We start from the raw sequence: 21,646 nt of genomic DNA on the forward strand, positions 1-21,646 counted from the left end.
CTACCCAATAACATGGTCAGAAATTTGCAATTTGGCCAATTTCACGAAAATTAAAAAATATGACAATTTCAAAATAGGGTCCAGAATGAACAATTCAGACATTCCTGGCTCTAAAAGAACATTTTCTTTGTTAATCAGTCACATCTCCAGGCCCCTCTGATATTACTCTTGCTTTCTATTTTGAATTTTTATTCAAACAAAAAATACAGTTATGCAGACTACTGCAATATTGTAATAATTGTATAAATAACGTCAACCCATTCATGACTGCATATCAGAATGGCTAGTTGGACATTTATTGGAAAATGACATCATTTTTTTTACTTTTGAACAATGGCAATCTCAAACATTTCCCCTACTTTGAGCTCCATTTCAAGGTTCTTTTCATAGTAAAACCAATCAAAATCACCTCTATTTCTATAATATGTTTTCCATTCTATCAAATGAGACCAAGAAAACGACCATAAAACAAGAAAACAACCATAAAACAAGAAAACCATAAATACTATAAACAAGAAAACAACCATAAATACTATAAACAAGAAAACAACCATAAATACTATATGAAAATAGACCACAAAGTCAGCATTTTAATTAAAAAAATGGTCGGAGTTTTTTTTCTCATTATGCACTGCATGCTGCAGGATTTTTTTATATGGTGCACACTGACCACACAGACCCATTCTTTCACATGTGAGCATACCAGCTTTCTCCTGCTTGATGTGAAGCAGCTAGAATTTATGAGTATATATACGTCAAAAACGGTGGCTCATAAGATGTATATATACAACCAAAACAGTCAAAGGGATAAAGGAGATTTGAGCAATGGGGATGTTTTGGGCTTCTGAGAAGTAGAGGGGTAATAGGGAGGAGGTGTGGTACAAGGTCTTGTCAATACCGGAACTTGTGAGGGAGAACATGAAGAAGTGAGAACAGACTGAGGTGTTGAGGTAGGGACTTCTGAGTCCAGGACAGTAAAAGAATTAGAGACAGGAGTGACTATGGAAGGGGTAACCACAGAGGCTGCAGAAGATGGGACCCCAGAGGTGGGGGGACGTTTAGAAACATGAGAATCAGAAATACGGGGTAGTCTCCCTTGGAGGTGTAGATGAGAAACTGCCATAGGATTTCTCGCTCATTTAAGTAAGCTTGGCAATGGCAAGAGTAAGATGGGTGAGCCTCATGACAATTAAAGCAAGAGAGAGGTAGACTACAAAACGTATTGGAATGGTCATCGGCACCACAGACTGGGTATTCGACTATAGACCTGCAACATTTCGCTGGATGACCAAAGCGCCAGCAATTTCTACCCTGTTGCAGTGTAGGGATCATCTTTTGAACTTGTAAATGATGTCCCACTATATAAACAGAGGATGGGAGTTCACGGTAGTTGAAAGTTCATCGAGCTACATTTCAACTGTATTGTCTCCGCCCACAGGCAGGGAAGACATAAGTGTCTACTTTGAGAATTGGGAGGTCTTGGAGTTCCAGCTGTTCTAGAAGTGAAAGGTCATGAGCTTGGTTATCATTCTGGACAGTGATGATGCATGTACTCCTCTTGAGAGCATGAAAGGATACATCTCTACCAACATGGCATAGGAGTGCCTTGCCAATACTATGGTCAGAAAGATAGGCAGTAGAGGAAGTTGGTCGTAAAGTAAAGAATTTAGTCCACTGTGCATTCCGAAACTGAGCGTGGAAAGGGAGTGTGTGACATGCCGGTCTTGTCTGAGTAGAACGAGAAGGAAGCAAAGAAGTATCATCAGGCAACTGTCATGGGCGTTTAGGAGTGGGACTGAAGTTGGTCTGACATGGGACAGGTTGGTGATTCGGAAACTGCCATACCATAGAGGGAGAGGCCGGAAGCAGAGGTCAGAAGTATCGAAGGAGTCAGTCGAAACCCCGTTACCTAAAGCGGGTGATGAAACAGCACCAGCAAGAGGTATAGAAGCATTAGAAGTGTTCGAAGAGTGGTCAAAAAATGAGGCAGGGTCAGAATGGGGTGCGGTATCAAGAAGGGGCCCAGGGGGAGGAAGTTCATAGATTGGGGACTCCATGGTTAGATCACTTCTTTCTGTTTGCTTTATAGAAAAAAAAAGCGGAGGGGAAACATGGAGGAATAGTTCCCAGGAGGCAAAAAAGGGCTGTAAATCCCCCTCCATGCCCAAGAGGACCTCAGCACTGCAAGTAATGCAAATGCGGCATGGAACCCATGCCATACCCTACCCTTCATGCCAGAAAACCAGCAATTCAGGATAGCAACCTCACATCCACTGAGCCACCTCAGTGGACAAAAGAGAGGGCGGCCGGACACTCACCGCAAAACATACCTCCTTTGGCCACCACCCCCTGGAATCCGACAAGCAGCCTCCAGAGATACACCCGTCACCTGACAGACACCTGAAGCCACTACCCGGGAGACAGGAGAGGGATCGGGACATCCCCAGGTGATCAGATTCCATGGCAAACTACACCTCAATGGAATGGGATGGACCACGGTACCCTTCTCCCTACCTTGGAACTAGATTGCCTGTGGGAAGAATCCCAAAGGCTGAAAAGAGGAGAGGAATAGGGAAGGGATGGAGAGGAGGAGGAAAGGGAAAAAGGGAAGATGGGGAGGATAGGATAGGGTAGGGGGGATTGGGGGGTAATTAGGTTCGTCTGAAGAAGCAGACCAAAAGGTCTAATTCCTCAGACCAAGAGCCTCTTCACCACACCAATGAGTCTCCTTTGAAGAGGTTTGTGGGAGAAATGGTATAGGCAACACTGTAATATAATTTACAAGAAGTGTCACAGCTGGTGCTAGAATATAGGTCAACAGCACCACTCAACAGATCATCAAATTCACCATAGTCCAAGACCAGAGACAGAGAATTTCTCAGCGGCATACAATAAAAGCAAGAGCTCTTTGTACTATACCATTTTTACAATCACAATATCTTCTAAGTTCTTTTTTATACTCTGCAAAATATTAAAACTACACATTGATCCCAGATGTGACATTTCAAATGACTACACTATGCTCCCTCCTGTAACATTCAACAACTATTTTTCACACTTATACAAATACATCAACACTACAAAACTATGATTCAGAACCAAGGGTGTCATTTATGCTCTAGTTCTACTTTGGAGTCTGCCTGGAGGGTGTTTCGGAGGTCAGTGCCTCCAAGGCCCAGTACATGACCAGGCCACATAATTAAAGAATTTGTCAGAAACGTTAAAAGACACTAACCACTAACATCACTTCTCTCCAATGAGTTTGTGCCATCAAAAATTATTTTTGAGTGAAAATCTTCTGCATACTTCATTCTTATGGATTCTCTTCTGTATGTTTTTTACTATGTAAGGCAAGATAAGATTTTGAAGTAAAGTGTTTTAAACACACTAAACACTGGTATGGCTTTTCTTTAGCATGAGTGGTCATGTGATATACTAGACCAGATTTTGACGTAAAAGCTTTTTTACATACAGAACACTGAAATACCTTTCCTTCAGTGTGAGTGTTCATGTGATATAACAGACCAGGCTTAGTAAAAAAGTCTTTTGAACACTCTGAACACTGGTAAGGTTTCTCACCTGTGTGCGTTCGCATATGTGTTACTAAAGTAGACTTATCATAAAAGTCTTTCAGACATTCTGAACACTGATATGGTTTCTTCCCTGTGTGAACTCTCATGTGTATAACTAGAGAAGAATTTTTTGAAAAGCCTTTTCGACACTCTAAACACTTATATCGTTTCTCACCTGTGTGACTTCTCATGTGTGTCAATAGATTAGATTTTTGCGAAAATACTTTTTGACACTCTGAGCATTGAAATGGTTTTTCCCCAGTGTGAATTCTCATGTGAGTTACCAGATTAGAGTTTTTTGAAAAGACTTTTACACACTTTGAGCACTGAAATGGTTTCTCTCCTGTGTGAGTTCTCATATGAATCATTAGAGAAGATTTGTCTGAAAAGCCTTTTAGACATTCTGAACATTCAAATGGTTTCTCTCCTGTGTGAATGTTCATATGATATACTAGACCAGATTTTGAAGAAAATTTTTTTAGACATGTAGAACACTGATAAGGTTTCTCCCCAGTGTGGGTCCTCATGTGTGTTGATAGATTATATTTGTCTTTAAAGTCTTTCAGACATTCCAAACACTGATATGGCTTCTCCAATGTGTGAACAGTATTCATGTGATATGCTAGACCAGATTTTGCAGTGAAGTCCTTGAGACACTCTGAACAATGAAATGGTTTTTCTCCTGTGTGAGTTCTCATATGTGTTACAAGAGTAGAATTTTTGGAGAATTTTCTTAGACACTGTGAACATTGATATGGTTTTTCTCCTGTGTGAGTTCTCATGTGAGCTAATAGACCAGATTTGTAAGAAAACTCTTTGTAGCACTCAGAACATGGGTAAGGTTTCTTTACTTTATCTACTTTCTCTGGCATTGTAGCAGTTTTTTCACTGATGTTAACATTAATATGACTCTTGGTTTGAGACTGGTCCATTGAGTCAGTGGTCCCTTGAGCCATACTATTTTCTTATTTTGACAGTTATCACCAAAACAAGTTCTCTTTAATGGAAAATGAAGATTTTTTTAATATCCACTTTTACAGGTTTCCCAAATAATTTCAATTCTGATAATTTTCTCTTTAAGGATTAATCCTAAGTATTCAAGATTTTTTTCTGTTTACAATTCTATAAGATAGTAGAAACTATTTTTGTGAAATGGTGCTCTATAAATATAGAGAAATGAACTCATAATGTGAATGAAACAAAGCACGAATTCTGTATCAACAAGATGAATTATCATAAATACTCCAGACATAAACAAATGGTTTCTTTTCCCTACACTAACAGTATTCTGGTAAACAATTTATGTATAAAAGTTACTTAAAGTACTATTGACTTTACAATAATTTGTATATATTTATATATAGAATATATATATATATTAAGCTTCGTAAAAATATTAAATAGAAGTTTTCAGATCATTTAAGATGCCTTTCTTGTCAAAAAAGACACTGACTTGGCAAACTGTTCATCCATTACATATTATCACTCAAGCTACTTAAATAGACTCTACAAAGTGCTAATACTCAGGCCATTCCAAAAACCAAAAATTTTTTATTTTATGCTGCAATGTTCCACTAACACCTTAATGAATTTTACTTAATAAATTTTTTTATAATATAAATGTAATACATCAGGAAAAAACAGCAGATATAAATGTAGTGTGCAAGTGAGGACACTGAGAAAAGCAAGAGATGCTGATGACACTAGCGGACTTTATAAAGTACAATGCTGATACAAGTTCTGATATACTTTCTGACACTGTTATTTAGAGCTGCCAACTCTTGTGTTTTCTTCCAGTGTGAAGCATCATCTGCAAGAGAAATAAATAAGGCATGAACTATAAGAGAACATCTTTCCATGAAAACTATTACCATATGCAATGTAATTCTTCTGGAATACATATGAGAATATACATAAAGTAAACTTGTTATAATGGATCTTGATATGATGATATTTTAAATCATGGGCAAAATCCACTGGTAAAACTGCACTTTTACCTCCTTTATTTTTCAATATTTACTGTGTGTACAGTAATAGATGTACTTTAGCACATTTTTTTTACCATTTTAACATTACTATGATATAATGGACACACAATAACCTGGCTAACTCATTATACTGAAGATATATTGTAAGCAGATATACTCAAGCTGTCATATATAAAGCTTCCAAGGACAGATAGTGAATGAAGGACACTGAATGAAAGACAGTGAATGAAAGATAGTGAATGAAATGTGCTGAATGAACGATAGTGAATGAAAGGAACTGAATAAAAGGTGCTGAGTGAAAGGTGCTGAATGAAAATACTTAATGAATGATAAGAGAATGAAGGACACTGAATGAAAGATAGTGAACGAAAGAGGATGTGATGCACATTACTCACAACTCTCTACTGCTCAGTACTCATGTGGCATGCAAAGAGTATGTAACCTTTATTCGGCGCATGTACACACCCTCATTGAAAGGCTATCTCCCCCAACCAGCAAACCAGGTACTAAGGGTTGATGATGGGGCCCCCATCGTTCAATCAGTACCCAGGTTCCAGATAATGAGAAGATGGTTTTGGCAGTCGCAGAGGTGTTGTGGGTACCACTCACCCGTCTGCCCTTGTCATTCCCATTCTAGAGCTGGTTGAAGCACAGTCTGCTCTCTAGTGGCTTCTATGCTGCCTTGCTTACCATGGAGTACACTAATACCTATTGTTGTATATAGTGTACATATTTCTGTTCTAAACTGGTGAAGCATAATATAAGTCAAAGGTTTTTCTGCTGTGATTTTCCTCCCTTTACACCCAGGATAACAGGCCTTTGGGACTCCTGGGTTGTAATAACTCAAAACCATCTACTGCTCAGTACTCACAACCATCTACTGCTCAGTACTCACAACCATCTACTGCTCAGTACTCACAACCATCTGCTGCTCAGTACTCACAACCATCTACTGCTCAGTCTCACAACCATCTACTGCTCAGTACTCACAACCATCTACTGCTCAGTACTCACAACCATCTATTGCTCAGTACTCACAACCATCTACTGCTCAGTACTCACAACCATCTACTGCTCAGTACTCACAACCATCTCCTGCTCAGTACTCACAACCATCTACTGCTCAGTACTCACAACCATCTCCTGCTCAGTACTCACAACCATCTACTGCTCAGTACTCACAACCATCTACTGCTCAGTACTCACAACCATCTCCTGCTCAGTACTCACAACCATCTACTGCTCAGTACTCACAACCATCTCCTGCTCAGTACTCACAACCATCTACTGCTCAGTACTCACAACCATCTACTGCTCAGTACTCACAACCATCTACTGCTCAGTACTCACAACCATCTACTGCTCAGTACTCACAACCATCTACTGCTCAGTACTCACAACCATCTCCTGCTCAGTACTCACAACCATCTACTGCTCAGTCTCACAACCATCTACTGCTCAGTACTCACAACCATCTACTGCTCAGTACTCACAACCATCTACTGCTCAGTACTCACAACCATCTACTGCTCAGTACTCACAACCATCTGCTCACAACCATCTACTGCTCAGTCTCACAACCATCTACTGCTCAGTACTCACAACCATCTACTGCTCAGTACTCACAACCATCTACTGCTCAGTACTCACAACCATCTCCTGCTCAGTACTCACAACCATCTACAAGCAACTCTACATCAACACATACAAGAAACAAAGTATTAAAGAGAGGGCAAAACTCACTCTTATTACTTCTTTAAGCCTTTTATATGTTTAAATTTGATCAACAACAAGCATGACAATGACATAAGAAAAAGACATCAACAAATGTGATACAGACACATGAAAATGACACCAACAAGTGTGACAAAGAAGCATATGTGATTATCAAGACATTTCTTGAGGCTGTGTGTTGCCAGCTGAGTGCTTCTGCTCACTGAAATATATACCCAACAAACATCTTTATAAACATACATGTATTTTTCACCAGGATATTTTACTGATGTTATCAAGGTGATGCAACAAAAAAATAGATAATGAAACAATGGATATCAGATTGGAGGGAGGGAGTATGGAAGAAGTGAATGTGTTCAGATACAGTGGAACCTTGGTACTCGAATAGCTCCCTACTCGAACAATTCGGTATTCAAACACTTTGTTTGGTAAAAAAAATCGCTCGGTAGTCGACCATTTGCTCAGCACTCGACCAAACAAACATGACCTTCCAGAACTTCGCTGTAAACTATTTCGTGTTTCTCCACATTTTTTGATGTTTGGCTTACAAGATTGGTGATAACAGGCAACCATAAAGAAAATTGGTTGGGAAAAATTCATTTGGTACTCATATAAACTGGCACTCAAACAGCCTTCTGGAATGAATTAAGTTAGAGAACTGAGGTACCACTGTATTTGGGAGTGGACTGTCAGCATATGGGTCTATGAAAGACGAGGTGAATCATAGAATTGATAAAGGGAAAAAGGTGAGTGGTGCATTGAGGAGTGTATGGAGACACAGAATGTTATCCACGGAAGCAAAGAGGAAAATGTATGAGAGTATAGTGGTACCAACTCTCTCTTATATGGGTGTGAAGCACGGGTGGTGAATGTTGCAAGAAGAAGGCTAGAGGAAGTGGAGAGGTTGTGTCTGAGGCCAATATGTGGTGTGAATATTATGTAGGGAATCCATAGTTTGAAGAGTAGAAGGAGGTGCAGAGTTTCTAAAAGTATTATTCAGAGGGCTGAGGAGGGGTTGCTGAGGTGGTTTGTACATTTAGAAATTATGGAGCAAAAGAGAATGTGAGGGAATTTAAATATGAAGTGGAGGGAAGGCAGGTTAGGGGTTATCCATCCTAGGAAAGATTAGAGAGAGAAGGGGGAAGTAAAGGTGGTTTGGTGTGTGAGGGGCTTAGACTTCCTGCAAGCATGCAAGAGCATGTTACACAGGAGTAAGTGAAAGGAATTCTTTTTCAAAAGAGGCCAGTTTCATCACAATTAAAAACTTGAGGAATATTATTATTATTATAATAAAAAAGAAGCACTAAGCCACAAGGGCTATACAGCGCTGCAGGGTAGGGAAGGAAGCGAGGGTATTGGGTGGCAGAAGGGGAGGGGGATGATCAGTAGGTTACAGAAAACAGCGGGGCAGGGGATAGTGCGGGGGTAGAGGGTAGCAAGAGATTGAGGTAGAAAGGGCTGGAGGAATCAGAGTCTGTGAAGTAAGTCAGTTGTTGTCAAAAAGTCAATGAGAGAGTCCGTATGAAAGGTGGCTCCATCAGCAAGAAGGGAAGGTAAAGAGAGAGCAGCAGAGCGAAGATGACGACGGAGGCAAATTCTGCGTGCTCGTTGATAAAGTGGGCAGTCCAACAGAATGTGGCTGACTGATAATGGAGCCTGGCAATTCTCACAGAGAGGAGCAAGGCGCCTCTCCATGAGATATCCATGAGAAAGACGAGTATGGCCAATGCGAAGATGGGAGAGAGTAGTCTCCCAACCTCGACACTGTTGACAAGTAGACGGCCAGTAACCTATACTCGGTTTAATAGACTGAAGTTTGTTACCGAGCATAGTAGACCAACAGGTGTGAAAGTGGGTAGCAATTGCAGCAAAGAAGTCTGTAAATGGAATACCTCTATATGAAACCGGTAGGTCATGTAATGCTGACTGCGAAGCAGTGTCTGCCTGTTCATTGCCCTGTACGTCAACATGACCAGGGACCCAACAAAAAACAACATCTTCATGCTTGGTAAAGATGCGGCGTAGTCAAAGTTGGATACGGAGGACTATGGGGTGAGGTGAATCAAATTTCTGTATAGCCTGTAAAGCACTAAGGGAGTCTGAGACAACCACAAATGATGACACAGGCATGGATGCAATACAGATAAGTGCTGCAAGAATGGCATACAATTCAGCACTAAAAATACTAGCTGAAGATAGTAAATGCCCTCGTACGATGCTGTCCAGAAACACTGTTGCGAATCCTACACTGTCAGAAGACTTAGAGCCATCTGTGTACACAGCAATGGCATGAGAGTGATAGTGGAAGTGGTCAAGAAAAAGAGAGCGGGAAGCAACCATAGACAGTTGGGCTTTTGAGCAAGGGAGAGAGAAAGAACAGACTCGAACAGCTGGAACTTCCCAGGGGGGGGGGTAGGGAAAAGTGAGATGCTACATGAACATAGAAAGGTGGAAATTGAAGAGAAGACAAGAGCGAATGAAGGCGTAGAGAGAAGGGACGGAGTAAACGGGCTGCGAACAAATAAAGAATGTCTACTAATATCAGTGACTATTCTATAAATGGAAGGATTGCGGAGATCATGAGAGCGTACATAGTAGCGAAGGCAATGAGCATCACGGCGATCGCATAAGAATGGAACGTTCGCTTCTGCATAGAGGCTCTTAACAGGGGAAGAGCGAAAAGCACCAAGGCATAAACGTAATCCTTGGTGATGAATGGAGTTAAGGCTAGAGAGAGTAGCACGAGAGGCCGGTGAATAGATCTGGTCATCATAATCGAGTTTCGATAAAATGAGGGTGGAATGTAGGCGAAGGAGAGTTCGACGATCAGCTCCCCAAGAAAGATGAGCAAGGATTTTAAGAAGGTTCAGCCGGCTGTGAAAAGTTGCCTTCAGAGAGGTAATGTGAGGTTTCCAGGATAACCTATGGTCAAAGAGGAGGCCCAGAAACCTGACTGTATCACGTTCAGGGATACGGGAGCCAAAGAGGTACAAAGGATGATCGGAGATGACAGAGCGTCTAGTGAAAGTAATTTGGTGAGTTTTTGTGCTGGAAAATTTAAACCCATGTGTGGTGGCCCAATTGGAAACACGGTCGACCGTATGCTGGAGGGAAACTGTAATGAGGTGACAGTCAACTCCTGCACAGGCAATAGCGAAGTCATCAACATAGAGTGATGACCAAATATTTGATGGAAGACTAGAGGCCAAATCATTTATAGCAAGGAGAAAAAGTGCTGAGCTCAGAACACATCCCTGGGGGACACCTTCAGCTTGGATGAAGTCCGGGGAGAGCACATTATTAACCCGAACACAGAAATGCCTGTCAGTTAAAAAGTTCTTAAGGAAGGATGGTAGATTGCTTCGGAGGCCTAAGGAGTGGGCTTGAGCCAAAATATTATACCTCCAAGTTGTGTCATATGCCTTCTCAAGGACAAAAAAATATGGCAATAACTGAGTGGTTGTTCACAAAGGCATTACGAACATACGTATCCAAGCGTAGTAAGGGGTCTGTGGTAGAACGTTCCTTACGAAAGCCATATTGACGAGTGGAGAGACTGTTGTGTGTCTCTAAATACCACATTAAACATCTATGTACCAGGCATTCCATCACTTTGCAAACTGCACTGGTAAGAGCAATGGGACGATAGTGGGAGGCTTCATGTCCCGTAGTGCCAGGTTTGTGGAAAGGGAGAACAATGGTAGATTTCCACAGCTGTGGAAGAACTCCTTGTGACCAAATAAGATTGAAAAGGCATAAGAGACTGCAAGGGCTGACTGATGTAAGTGTTGCAGCATACGAATATGAATGCCGTTGGGCCCAGCTGCCGATGATCGGCAAGCTGAGAGTGTTGCCTCCAGTTCTTGAAGTGTAAAAGGCACATTATACTGTTCTTCTCTGAGAGAAGAAAAGTCCAAGGGTGCTAACTCTCTGGCAGACTTTGAGGAAAGAAAAGAGGGGCATAGATGGAGCCCCTGAGAAATACGGACCAGATGATTGCCAATTTCATTGGCAACATCTAGTGGGTTTGCTATATCAACACCGGCAACCCGCAGAACAGGAGCCAGATCAGGAGAATATTTGCCACTCAGTTTTCGTACTTTTTTCCAGACTGCACTCATAGAGGAAGCGGAGGTGATGGAGGAGACATAATCTCGCCAGGAAGTTGCTTTGAGCATCACGGATGACACGGTGAGCGATCACACGCTTCTGCTTAAAATCAAGAAGTCTCTCCGTGGTTCTATTGTACCTGCCCCATGCAGCGCATTTCAAACGTACTGCACAAGCACAAGCAGGAGACCACCAAGGCACGCATTTCTGAGAATGCCTGCCTGAAGTTTGGGGTATAGAATGAGAAGCTGCGGTTAAAACAGAGGACAAGAGGTGTAAAAGCTCATCAATGGAGGACGAAGAAGGAACCTCACTAAAAACAGTTAGTTGTGAGTAAAGGTTCCAATTTGCCTGATCAAATTGCCAGCGTGGGATACGAAGAGGTGGTGAATATGAAGGGGAAGTAAGAATAATTGGGAAATGATCGCTGTCATGTAAATTTGGGAGAACAGACCAGGTGAAGTCTAATGCGGCGGAGGAAGAGCAGACTGAGAGATCGATGCAAGAGAGGGTGTGAGTCCGAGGATCAAAATGGGTGTGAGTACCTGTATTTAAAACATGGAGGAGGTGGGTAGCAAGAAAAGCCTCTAACTGAATGCCATGGGAATCACAGTGAGACCCCCCCCCAGAGGAAATGATGGGCATTAAAATCGCCAAGTAACAGAAGCAGTGGCGGTAATGACGAAACAAGAAAGGCAATATCCGGAATAGATAATGTCCGAGAAGGAGAGAGATATAAAGAACAGAGCGTATACCACTTATGCAAGTGGATATGGGCTGCTGTGTATTGCAGCGAAGTACGAACAAATAGCTGATGGTACAGAATATCAGTGCGTAGAAGAAGGGCACTTTCATTAAAGGTCCCATCAGGAAAAGGATCTGAAGAATACAATAAATTGTAGCCTGAGATGGGATAGATAACAGCAGAGTGCAATTTTGGTTCCTGTAAGCAAACACCAACAGGGGAAAACTGGGAGAGTTACAACTGAAGCTCACCCCGATTACCCCTGAGGCCGCGTATATTCCACTGTAAATAGGCCATGATTGGCAATGATAAAGATACCTGAAATCTGCAGGTAAGGGTTCCTACGGACTAAAAGGGTTAGAAAAGTCCACATGCGGAGGCAGCAGAAAACGTTCAAGCAGCGAAGGAACGGTGCGCTGTGAAGAAAGGAGTTGCGCAGATGGAAGAGAGGAGAGAGAAGGAACAGAGGGTGGATCAGTGTCCATTGATGGTTTGGTCTCTGCAATATATTCAGAGATTGCTTCAAGTGTTTCGGAATTCAGAGACGTCGTATGGGAGACAATATTGGAGATGGTAGGGCTAGGATGAGTAAAGATTGGAACTGTAATGGACTGTACCAATGTAGGGGGGGGAAAAAGGGTGGAGGGAACTGGAGAAGAAGCGTGGAAGGGGACAGAAGAGGCAGAAACCTGGGAGGTGGCAGAAGAGGAAGAAACTTGGGAGGGAACAGGGGAGGAAGGTACAGTACAAGGAGGAGGGTGAACCTCTACACTTGTAACAGAGCCAGTGAAAGGGGAAGAACCAGGTACAGAGACAGGGAAGGTAAAATGAGGAGGTGGAAAAGGGAAGGAGGGGTTAAAGGACCTTTTTTTGACTTCTGAGAAGTAGAGGGACGATTGGGAGGAGGTGTCATACGAGATCTCGTTGATACTGAGGCTTGTGAGGGAGAACACGAAGAAGCGAGATCAGACTGAGGCATTGAAGTAGGGACGTCTGAGCCTAGGACAGCAAAAGAATTAGATACAGGAGTGACTATGGGAGAGGTAACCACAGAGGAGGCTGGAGAAGATGGGACCCCAGAAGTGGGGGGACATTTTGAAACATGGGAATAAGAAACACGAGGTAGTCTCCCTTGGAGGCGGAGATGAGAAACTGCCATGGCATAAGGGAGACCTTCGGCCTCTTGGAGAAGATGGGACCCCAGAAGTGGGGGGACGTTTTGAAACATGGGAATAAGAAACACGAGGTAGTCTCCCTTGGAGGCGGAGATGAGAAACTGCCATGGCATAAGGGAGACCTTCTGCCTCTTTGAGGTAATGGATTTGCACTCATTTAAGTAGACTTGGCAACGGCGAGAGTACAAAGGGTGAGCCTCATGACAATTAAGGCAAGAGGGAGGTCGATTGCAAGACATATTAGAATGGTCATCGGCACCACAGACTAGGCATTCGGCGATAGATCTGCAATATTTCGCTGGATGGCCAAATCGCCAGCAATTTCTACACTGTTGCGGTGTAGGGATCACCTTTCGAACTTGTAACCGATGTCCTGCTACATAAACTGAGGATGGGAGTTCACGGATGTCAAAAGTTAAACAAGCCACATTGCTAGGGTATCGACTCCGCCCACGGGCAGGAAGAACGTAAGTGTCTACCTTGAGGATTGGGAGATCTTGGAGTTCCAGCTGTTCAAGAATGTCATTGCCACATGTCTGGAAATTTTGTTGAACTATGGTATGGGGCACAATGACGGTACCACTACTAGAATTGAGGGAATGATGTTTTTCAATAGTGACAGGAACAGTATCGATATGGGAAAGAAGAGAAAGATCTTGAGCTTGGGTAGCATTCTGTACAGTGATGATGCACGTACCGCTCTTAAGAGCATGAAAAGAAATATCTTTACCAACATGGCGTAGGAGTGCCTTGCCAATACTGTGGTCGGAAAGATAGGCAGTAGAGGAAGTCGGTCGTAAAGTGTAGAATTTAGTCCATTGTGCATTCTGAAACTGAGCATGGAAAGGGAGTGAAGGACGTGTCGATCTTTTCTGAGAAGAACGAGAAGGTGGAGAAGTATCATCAGCAGATAATTGTCATTGGCATTTAGGCGTGGGACCAGAGTTGGTCCGACGTGGAATGGGCCGGAGATTCGAAAATTGCCACACCATAGAGGGAGAGGCTGGAAGCATAGTCAAAGGAGAGAGGAGGTCAGATAAATTGAAGGAGTCAATAGAGACCTCAGTACCTGAAGCGGGTGAGGAAACAGCACTGGCAAGAGGTACAGAGGCATGAGGAGTGTCCGAAGAGTGGTCCAAAGATGAGGCGAGTTCAGAACGGGGTGCGGTATCAAGAAGGGGCCCGGGGATAGCAGGCTCATGGACTAGGGCTGCCATGGTTAGGTTACTTCTTTCTTTTTGTTCATAAGAAAAAAGAAGAAAGAAGAAAAGAAAATAAAAATAAAAAAAAGAATAAAAAATGGGGGGACTGGGGAGGGATAGTTCCTAGGAGGAATGAAAGGGCCAGAAATCTCCCTCCGCGCCCAAGAGGACCTCAGCACCGCAAGTAGCGCAGATGCAGCATGGAACCCGTGCCATACCCTACCCTTCATGCCAGTAATCCAGCAATCCGGGATAGCAACCTCACATCTGCCGAGCTACCTCGGTGGACAAAAGAGAGGGTGGCCGGATATCCGCCACAAAGCATACCTCCTTCGGCCACCACCCCTGGAATCCAAAAGGTGGCTTCCAGAGATACACCCATCGCCTGAAAGACACCCAAAGCCACCCTCCGGGATACAGGAGAGGGATCGGGACATCCCCAGGCAATCCAGATTCCACGGCAAACTACGCCACCGCCAAAAACCTCAATGGAATGGGATGGACCCCAGTACCCTTTCCCCTACCTAGGAACTAGCGAGCCTGTGGGAAAAAAATCCCAGAGGCCAAAAAGGAAGGGCAAAAGGGAAGGGTGGGGAGGAGGAGGAGGAAAGGAAAAAGGGGGAGGATGGGGAGGATGGAATAGGGAAGGGGGGATTGGGGGGTAATTAGGTTTGGTCTGAGGAAGGAGACCGACAGGTCTAATTCCTCAGACCAAGAGCCTCTTCACCACAACAAGGAGCCCCCCTTGAAGAGGAACTTGAGGAATAAATCCCTCAATGTCTACATAGGTTTTAAATTCCTTAGCAAACTTTTTAGTCTCATAACTGATAGTACTGGCAGCCTCTCCACTCCTTACTACAATATGAATCCCTCTTCTCTTTTCAAACCTATCAAACCAGCCCTACATTTTCAGCACTGTTTCCCAGGGTATCTCACCTAAGATCACTACATAACTGCTTTGCTTTTTCACAAATTATTTTTTCAGAAACACTGTCACTGGCTAAGTGCTTTTCAGTAATCCACACTAACAAAGTTTTTTCATTTCTTCAATTATCTGTGACCTTTTCATGGCAAGAATTTTCATTCCTTTCACCAAATCAGCCCCTTTTATTGCCTCTCTTATTTTCAATATGGACAATATGGTGAATTTTCCCATACCATATTGAGTGGCCAGATCTGACACACACGTTCCACTTTAAATTCTTTTTTCACCTTAACTCATAGCTATTTCTTTAGAACTCCAATTTTTCTATCAATTGAGTACAAGAAACCGCCCATTTACCGATTTCAATTACCCAATAAAGTGGTCAGAAATTAGTAATTTGGCCAATTTCAAGCAATTTAAAAAAAGATGCCAATTTCAAAATAGGGTCCAGAATAAACAATGCAGACATTCTTGGCACTAAAATAACATCCTCTGTTCATTAGTCACATCTCCAGGCCCCTCTTATATTTTGATTTTTATTCACAAAAAATAGAAGATTTACTGTTATGCAGACCACTGCATTACTGTAAAAATGGTATAAATAATATCAGTGCACTAGTGAAAGAATATTAGACTCCCCAGTTGATGTGTATTGGACATGTGGTGTAATTTGCTTACTCTTGAACATTGGTAAAAATTGAACATTTCTGCTACTTTGAGCTCAATTTCAAGGTCACTTTCATCATGAAGATAATCAAAATCATCTCTATTTCTGTAATATGTTTTCCATTCTATCAAATGAGACAAAGAAAACGACAATACAACCATAAATACTATACAAAAATACACCTCATAGTTGGCATTTTAATCCAAAAACATGGTCAGAGTTTTTTTCTTTCTCATTATGCACTGCGTACTGTAGGATTTTTTTTATACAGTGCACACTCACCACACAGACCCATTCTCTCACGTGTAGGCCTACCAGCTCTCTCCTGCTTGATTTGAAGCCGCTAGAATTATTGAATATATAGTGGAACCTCTGCTTGCGAGCGTGTCCACATGCGAGTTTTTCCAAATATGAGCAGTCAATGGGTCAATTTTTTGCTTCCATACGCGAGCAAAATTTCCACATGCGAGCAGACCTCAAGGCAGGTTCCTTGACACTGGTGAGGGGCTCTTGCTCTTGATCTTGGGAATTGTATCTCATTTGTTTGTTGGACTATCTTATTGAAACTTGGGCAATGTATGATGGAAAGATGCTTCTTAACGTACACCAAAAATGAAAGAAATCTAAGCATAAATAATGGAATTCAATTTTCAGCAATTAGCCACCCCTTAGTGGTAATTTCAAATGTTTTTTATGGTTGTATTCTCGTTTTTTTGGTCTCATTTGATAGAATGGAAGATATATTACAGAAATAGATATGATTCTGATTGCTTTCACGACGAACATCTTGGAATCTTGGTTCAGAGGACATCTACACGACCTTCTTCACGGCTACTACAACAAACCCATCAATTTTGGTAGGACCTACTTCCACTGGGAAATCCCGCCTACCAGTGACTGTGCCCTCGTCTGCTACACGTCCCTATTCACTGACGCCTATATAAGCACCAGTCTCCTTGCCTGTGCTTCAGGATCTCTACAACCTCAATGCTCCAAACACCACCTCCAAGGCTGAGGAACTGATTACCTCATCTTTTGTATATAGTTCTTCTGTTTTCTAATTATGTCCAAGAATCTGTATTGATAAAGCCACTGGATGGCGAAACATCTACAATAAAGATAACCAGATGTTGCACAAGTGTCTTACTTTTGTTCTACTTTTTTCTTTTATATTTTAATATTTTATTTTTTCAAGTAACCTTCATGGCCTGTGAGACCAATATAATGTGTAATGTATATACAGTGGAACCTCGGTTTTCGTGATTAATCCGTTGGAAAAAGTCTGATGAAAACTGAATCGTATGAGAAATAAATATAAATGACTAATGAAATGGATAAATAAACATTTGACATCAGTTTTACCTTTACTGAAGAGACTTGTTGGTGTATGGAAAACAGCGAGGAGGGGAGAGGGAGGAGGAGAGGTTATTGTTTGGAAGGGGAATCCCTGTCCTTAACCCCTTCAGGGTCCAAGGCCAAAATCTGAAGTGGTGCTCCAGTATCCAAGAAATTTTGAAAAAAAAAAAATTATTTTTCCTTACAGAATTAAAGAGCATATTTTTGTGAAGGTAATAAGACAAAAAAAAAATTTTCTGATCAGTACTTACCGAGATACAGTGCCAAGAAGTTTGTCCAAAATGATGTGGTGGCGGCAACATCGACGAATTCCACATACGCACATTACATTATTTAGCGGTTTTTATAGTTTTTTCTTTTCTTTTTCAATTTTTTCTTTTCCTACTAACATTTGGGGCCTGAGAGACCAATACTGTATATAATGTATATATATAAACTCACTGTATTGAACACAATAACCGCACTAAAGCTATTATCATGTTATTGTTTACTACTGTTGTTTATTACAATAAACATGCACAAATCTTGTATAATACTAATGTTTTGTCATATATTTACATATTTACAATCACTGGACATGGTTTTAGAACTACTGGAGCTTGTGGAACTCCTTGAAACAAGGCACCATGCACAGAGGCACCTTACATTCCTCACACATAAACTTAGTGTCTTTGCGTCTTTGTTGCTGTCGTTTTGTTTGTGCACAGACGATGCGCCTCTTCTGAGCAAATTTCTTCTGAGTTGAAGGAAGCTGTATTATGAAATGATCACCTTCCCTCCTCAAACGCTTGGGTATATCCTGAGTAATTCGAGGACCTTGTTGTATAGCAGGTGTTCTTACCTGGTACTTCATTATGAGTTGTCTGACAACTGACAAACAAAATTCACCATACAGTGGTCTGTTGCCAGTCTTTATTTGGTACATATTATATGCATTGAGCATTGAAATGTCCATGAGATGGAAGAAAAGTTTCATGTACCACTTGTAACCCTTACGAACACAGTCAACAAAACCAATCTGTATGTCACATTTGTCAACCAAGCGCATGTTTTGTGTATAATCAATCACTGTCACTGGTTTTCGAATACGTTCATTAGTCACTCGATCAACTTTGCCACTGTCTTGCATTTCATTACGGTGAATGGTTGTCAACAATGTGACATCTCGTTTGTCATGCCACCGTAATGCCATGATGTCATTGGCAGTAAACACCTGCAAGTCATCACCACGAGCACCTGCGTTGAGCCTGGGCATATGTTTACGATTAGAACGCACTGTGCCACACACATCTGTCTTGTTCACTCGCATGAAATCACTGAGTAATGGGCTTGTGTACCAGTTATCGGTATATAATGTATGCCCCTTACCAAGATAAGGTGCCATCATGTTTCTCACTACGTCACCTGAGATACCCAATAACATCTTGGTATCTTTCAATGTTTTACTTCCCGTGTATACAGCAATATCCAACACCAGGCCACTGTCACAGTCACAGAGTACAAACAGTTTTATACCAAAGCGTTTCCTCTTGCTCGGTATATACTGCTTGAATGACAGTCTACCTTTGAACAAAATCAAAGAATCGTCAATTACAACATTATTGAATGGATAAAAGTATATGCTGAACTTTTGTTTGAGATACAGGAAAACATTTCTAATCTTATATAACCTGTCACTTCTGTCAGGCCTGGTTTTGTCAGAGAAGTGCAACATACGTAAGAGTAAGATAAACCTGTTCACTGGGATGATTTCACTGAAGACCGGGGTAGAAATTAGCCGATCTGTGGACCAGTACGCTTTTATATTATGCTTATAGACGTGAGGCATAAGCATTATTGTTGCAAAAAGCAAATACATTTCTGCAACAGTCGTCTCTTTCCACCTGTGTAGTCTTGACTGTGGTGATATGATCGTATTTGCCATGGTGTACTCAAAATACTTATTACTTTCCCTGACAATAGTTTCCATCAATGGCTGGTCAAAGAATAATTCAAAAATTCAAGTTCATTGGCCATGGTTCCAAGGGGACAAGTAGGTAGAATTCCACTTTGAGAGTCATCAAAGTGGTGAGGCTTGGGAACAAAATTGGGATTTTGCTGCCAATCCCACATACGGTTTGCTGGTGGATACTGGACATCATAGGCTGGTTGTGCGGGTGGTTGTGGTTGTGGTGGGCTGGTGGCTGACGCTCCGCTTTGTCCTTGAACTGACGAGTCAGCAGCGTGGGTCTCAGCCTGGGCTGGTGAGTCCACTGATGCCTGTGGTCTATCCATGCCAAGTGTAGCCACATCATCCTCACTATCACTACCTAAAACTGGTGTAGGGCCACAGGATGTACTCCGGGATGTACTCCATCCCCTGGGCACAGCATAGGGTACACTACCTGAGTGCATGCGGCGGCGAACATACCGACGCTTCACTGGTGAATATGATTCCTCACTATCACTACTCGAATGATCGTCGAGCGCAATAAAATCACAATCCACGTCACTATCATTATCATTACTGAAGTCAGAGGCCTGGCCACGTGAAAATATTAGTTTTCTCTTGCGTTGAGGCACAACCGACTGTGAGTCACGAGTGCCCACACCAGAGGTAGAAGGTTGAGGATCGTCAGGGTCTTCTGCACTATTATCAATATCCTGGTCATTCCTTTCGGTCACTAACTGATCAAAGCCGTAGAATTCGTCTTCATTTCCACTTCCATCAGTGTCAGAACTATCAGATAGGAAGAGGAGAGTCCCAATTTTCCGGGGAGTGAGAGCTGACTTGCGACGAGGCATGGTGAACAAGGGTAACTGAGCCGGCGTTCCCACAATGCTATGCGGGCACCTAGATTTTTTGTTTATGGGGCACACCCACCACACAGATCCGTTCTCTCACATGTAGGCATATGAGCACTTTCGCGCTAAATTTGACGGCGCTAGAATTTTGGCGTAGATCTACAGTTTGGACACTCAACGTGAAGCCATAGATCTACGGGACGGACCCTGAAAGGGTTAAGGAATTCAGGTATCAAGGCCCTATCCGGAGTTACTTCACTTCTGTGTCTTTTACTAGCACTAGGACCAGCTTGAGAGCCACTGGATCCCTGTCACACAAAAGATCTGTCCACAGAGATCTGTTTCTGGCATATCTAAGATTTGCTCAAATGGGACAAGGCATTGTCACTGAACATGTTGCAGACACGACATACAACAGCTTTGTTAGGGTGATATTTCTCCACAAAACTTTACAACTCATTCCACTTTGTACACATGTCCTCACTGAAGAAGGCACATTATCCCCTCTCTCTTCCTCCTCCTTTAAAGCAATTTTCTCAGCTGTAGTCTGTTGCTGTTCCAGTTGAAGGTCTTGCAGCTCTTCAGTGGTTAGCTCTTCCCTGTGGTCATCCACCAACTCTTCTACATCCTGGCCACTCACATCCAACCCCATGGGCTTCCCCAAAAATACAATAGATTCCACAACAGGCATAGGGTCATCAGGGTCAGCCTCAAACCCTTCAAAATCACAAACACACAGTATGATTTGTGTGGGCACTCGATTCCGGGAAATGAGTGGCCGAGTCATGCGGACAGGCGGACAAGTTTGGCATGGGCCATTTTCAACTGTATGAAAACCAAGCGGATGTACAAAAACTGGGACAAAATTTCAACTAAAAAAGTCATCGAAAACCGAACTGTACAAAAACTAGGGCATACGAAAACCGAGGTTCCACTGAATATCCACTCACTGTATGCAACACAATAACTGCACAAATATTATCATTATATTGTTCACTATACCCATTTACACAAACCCACACTGCCTTCCCTACCCAGACAGTCATCCCCACCACCCACACTGCCTTCCCCACCACCCACACTGTCTTCCCCACCACCCATGCTGGAAATAAGTCACTTTGACTTTTTTGGGTTATCCTAGGTTCTCTACACATGCAGCTATGTATGAGAATCTATGTAACTGTATTCGTGTATACCTGAATAAAATTATCTACACACTGTCTTCAACCACCCACATCATCTTCCCCACCACCCAAGCTGCCTTCCCCCACCCAAGCTGCCTTCCCTTTTCACTATCTGTATCTGGTATACTGGGCATTGCTTTCGGTCACAGATTTTAGATTTTGCCACTGAAGTGGCTAGTTTATTGTGCACCCCATATCCATCCT

General features: G+C 42.3%; 1 protein-coding gene across 9 annotated transcripts in view; it reads right to left on the reverse strand.

Annotated features, from left to right (window-relative positions):
* Positions 1 to 1,287: 1,287 nt before the first annotated feature.
* The window catches only part of LOC128693184 (zinc finger protein 84-like), a 100,028-nt gene continuing 79,669 nt past the window's right edge, over positions 1,288 to 21,646 (reverse strand). For all 9 annotated transcript variants that reach the window (XM_070089537.1, XM_070089539.1, XM_070089536.1 and 6 more), the window contains one exon: positions 1,288 to 5,382. In XM_070089537.1, the coding sequence (XP_069945638.1) occupies positions 3,314 to 4,528 (1,215 nt within the window). In that variant the 5' untranslated portion in view covers positions 4,529 to 5,382 and the 3' untranslated portion in view covers positions 1,288 to 3,313. The remainder of the gene's footprint in view (positions 5,383 to 21,646) is intronic.

The sequence above is a fragment of the Cherax quadricarinatus genome, chromosome 28 (genome assembly GCF_038502225.1).
Source record: "Cherax quadricarinatus isolate ZL_2023a chromosome 28, ASM3850222v1, whole genome shotgun sequence".
Lineage (NCBI taxonomy): Eukaryota > Metazoa > Arthropoda > Malacostraca > Decapoda > Parastacidae > Cherax > Cherax quadricarinatus.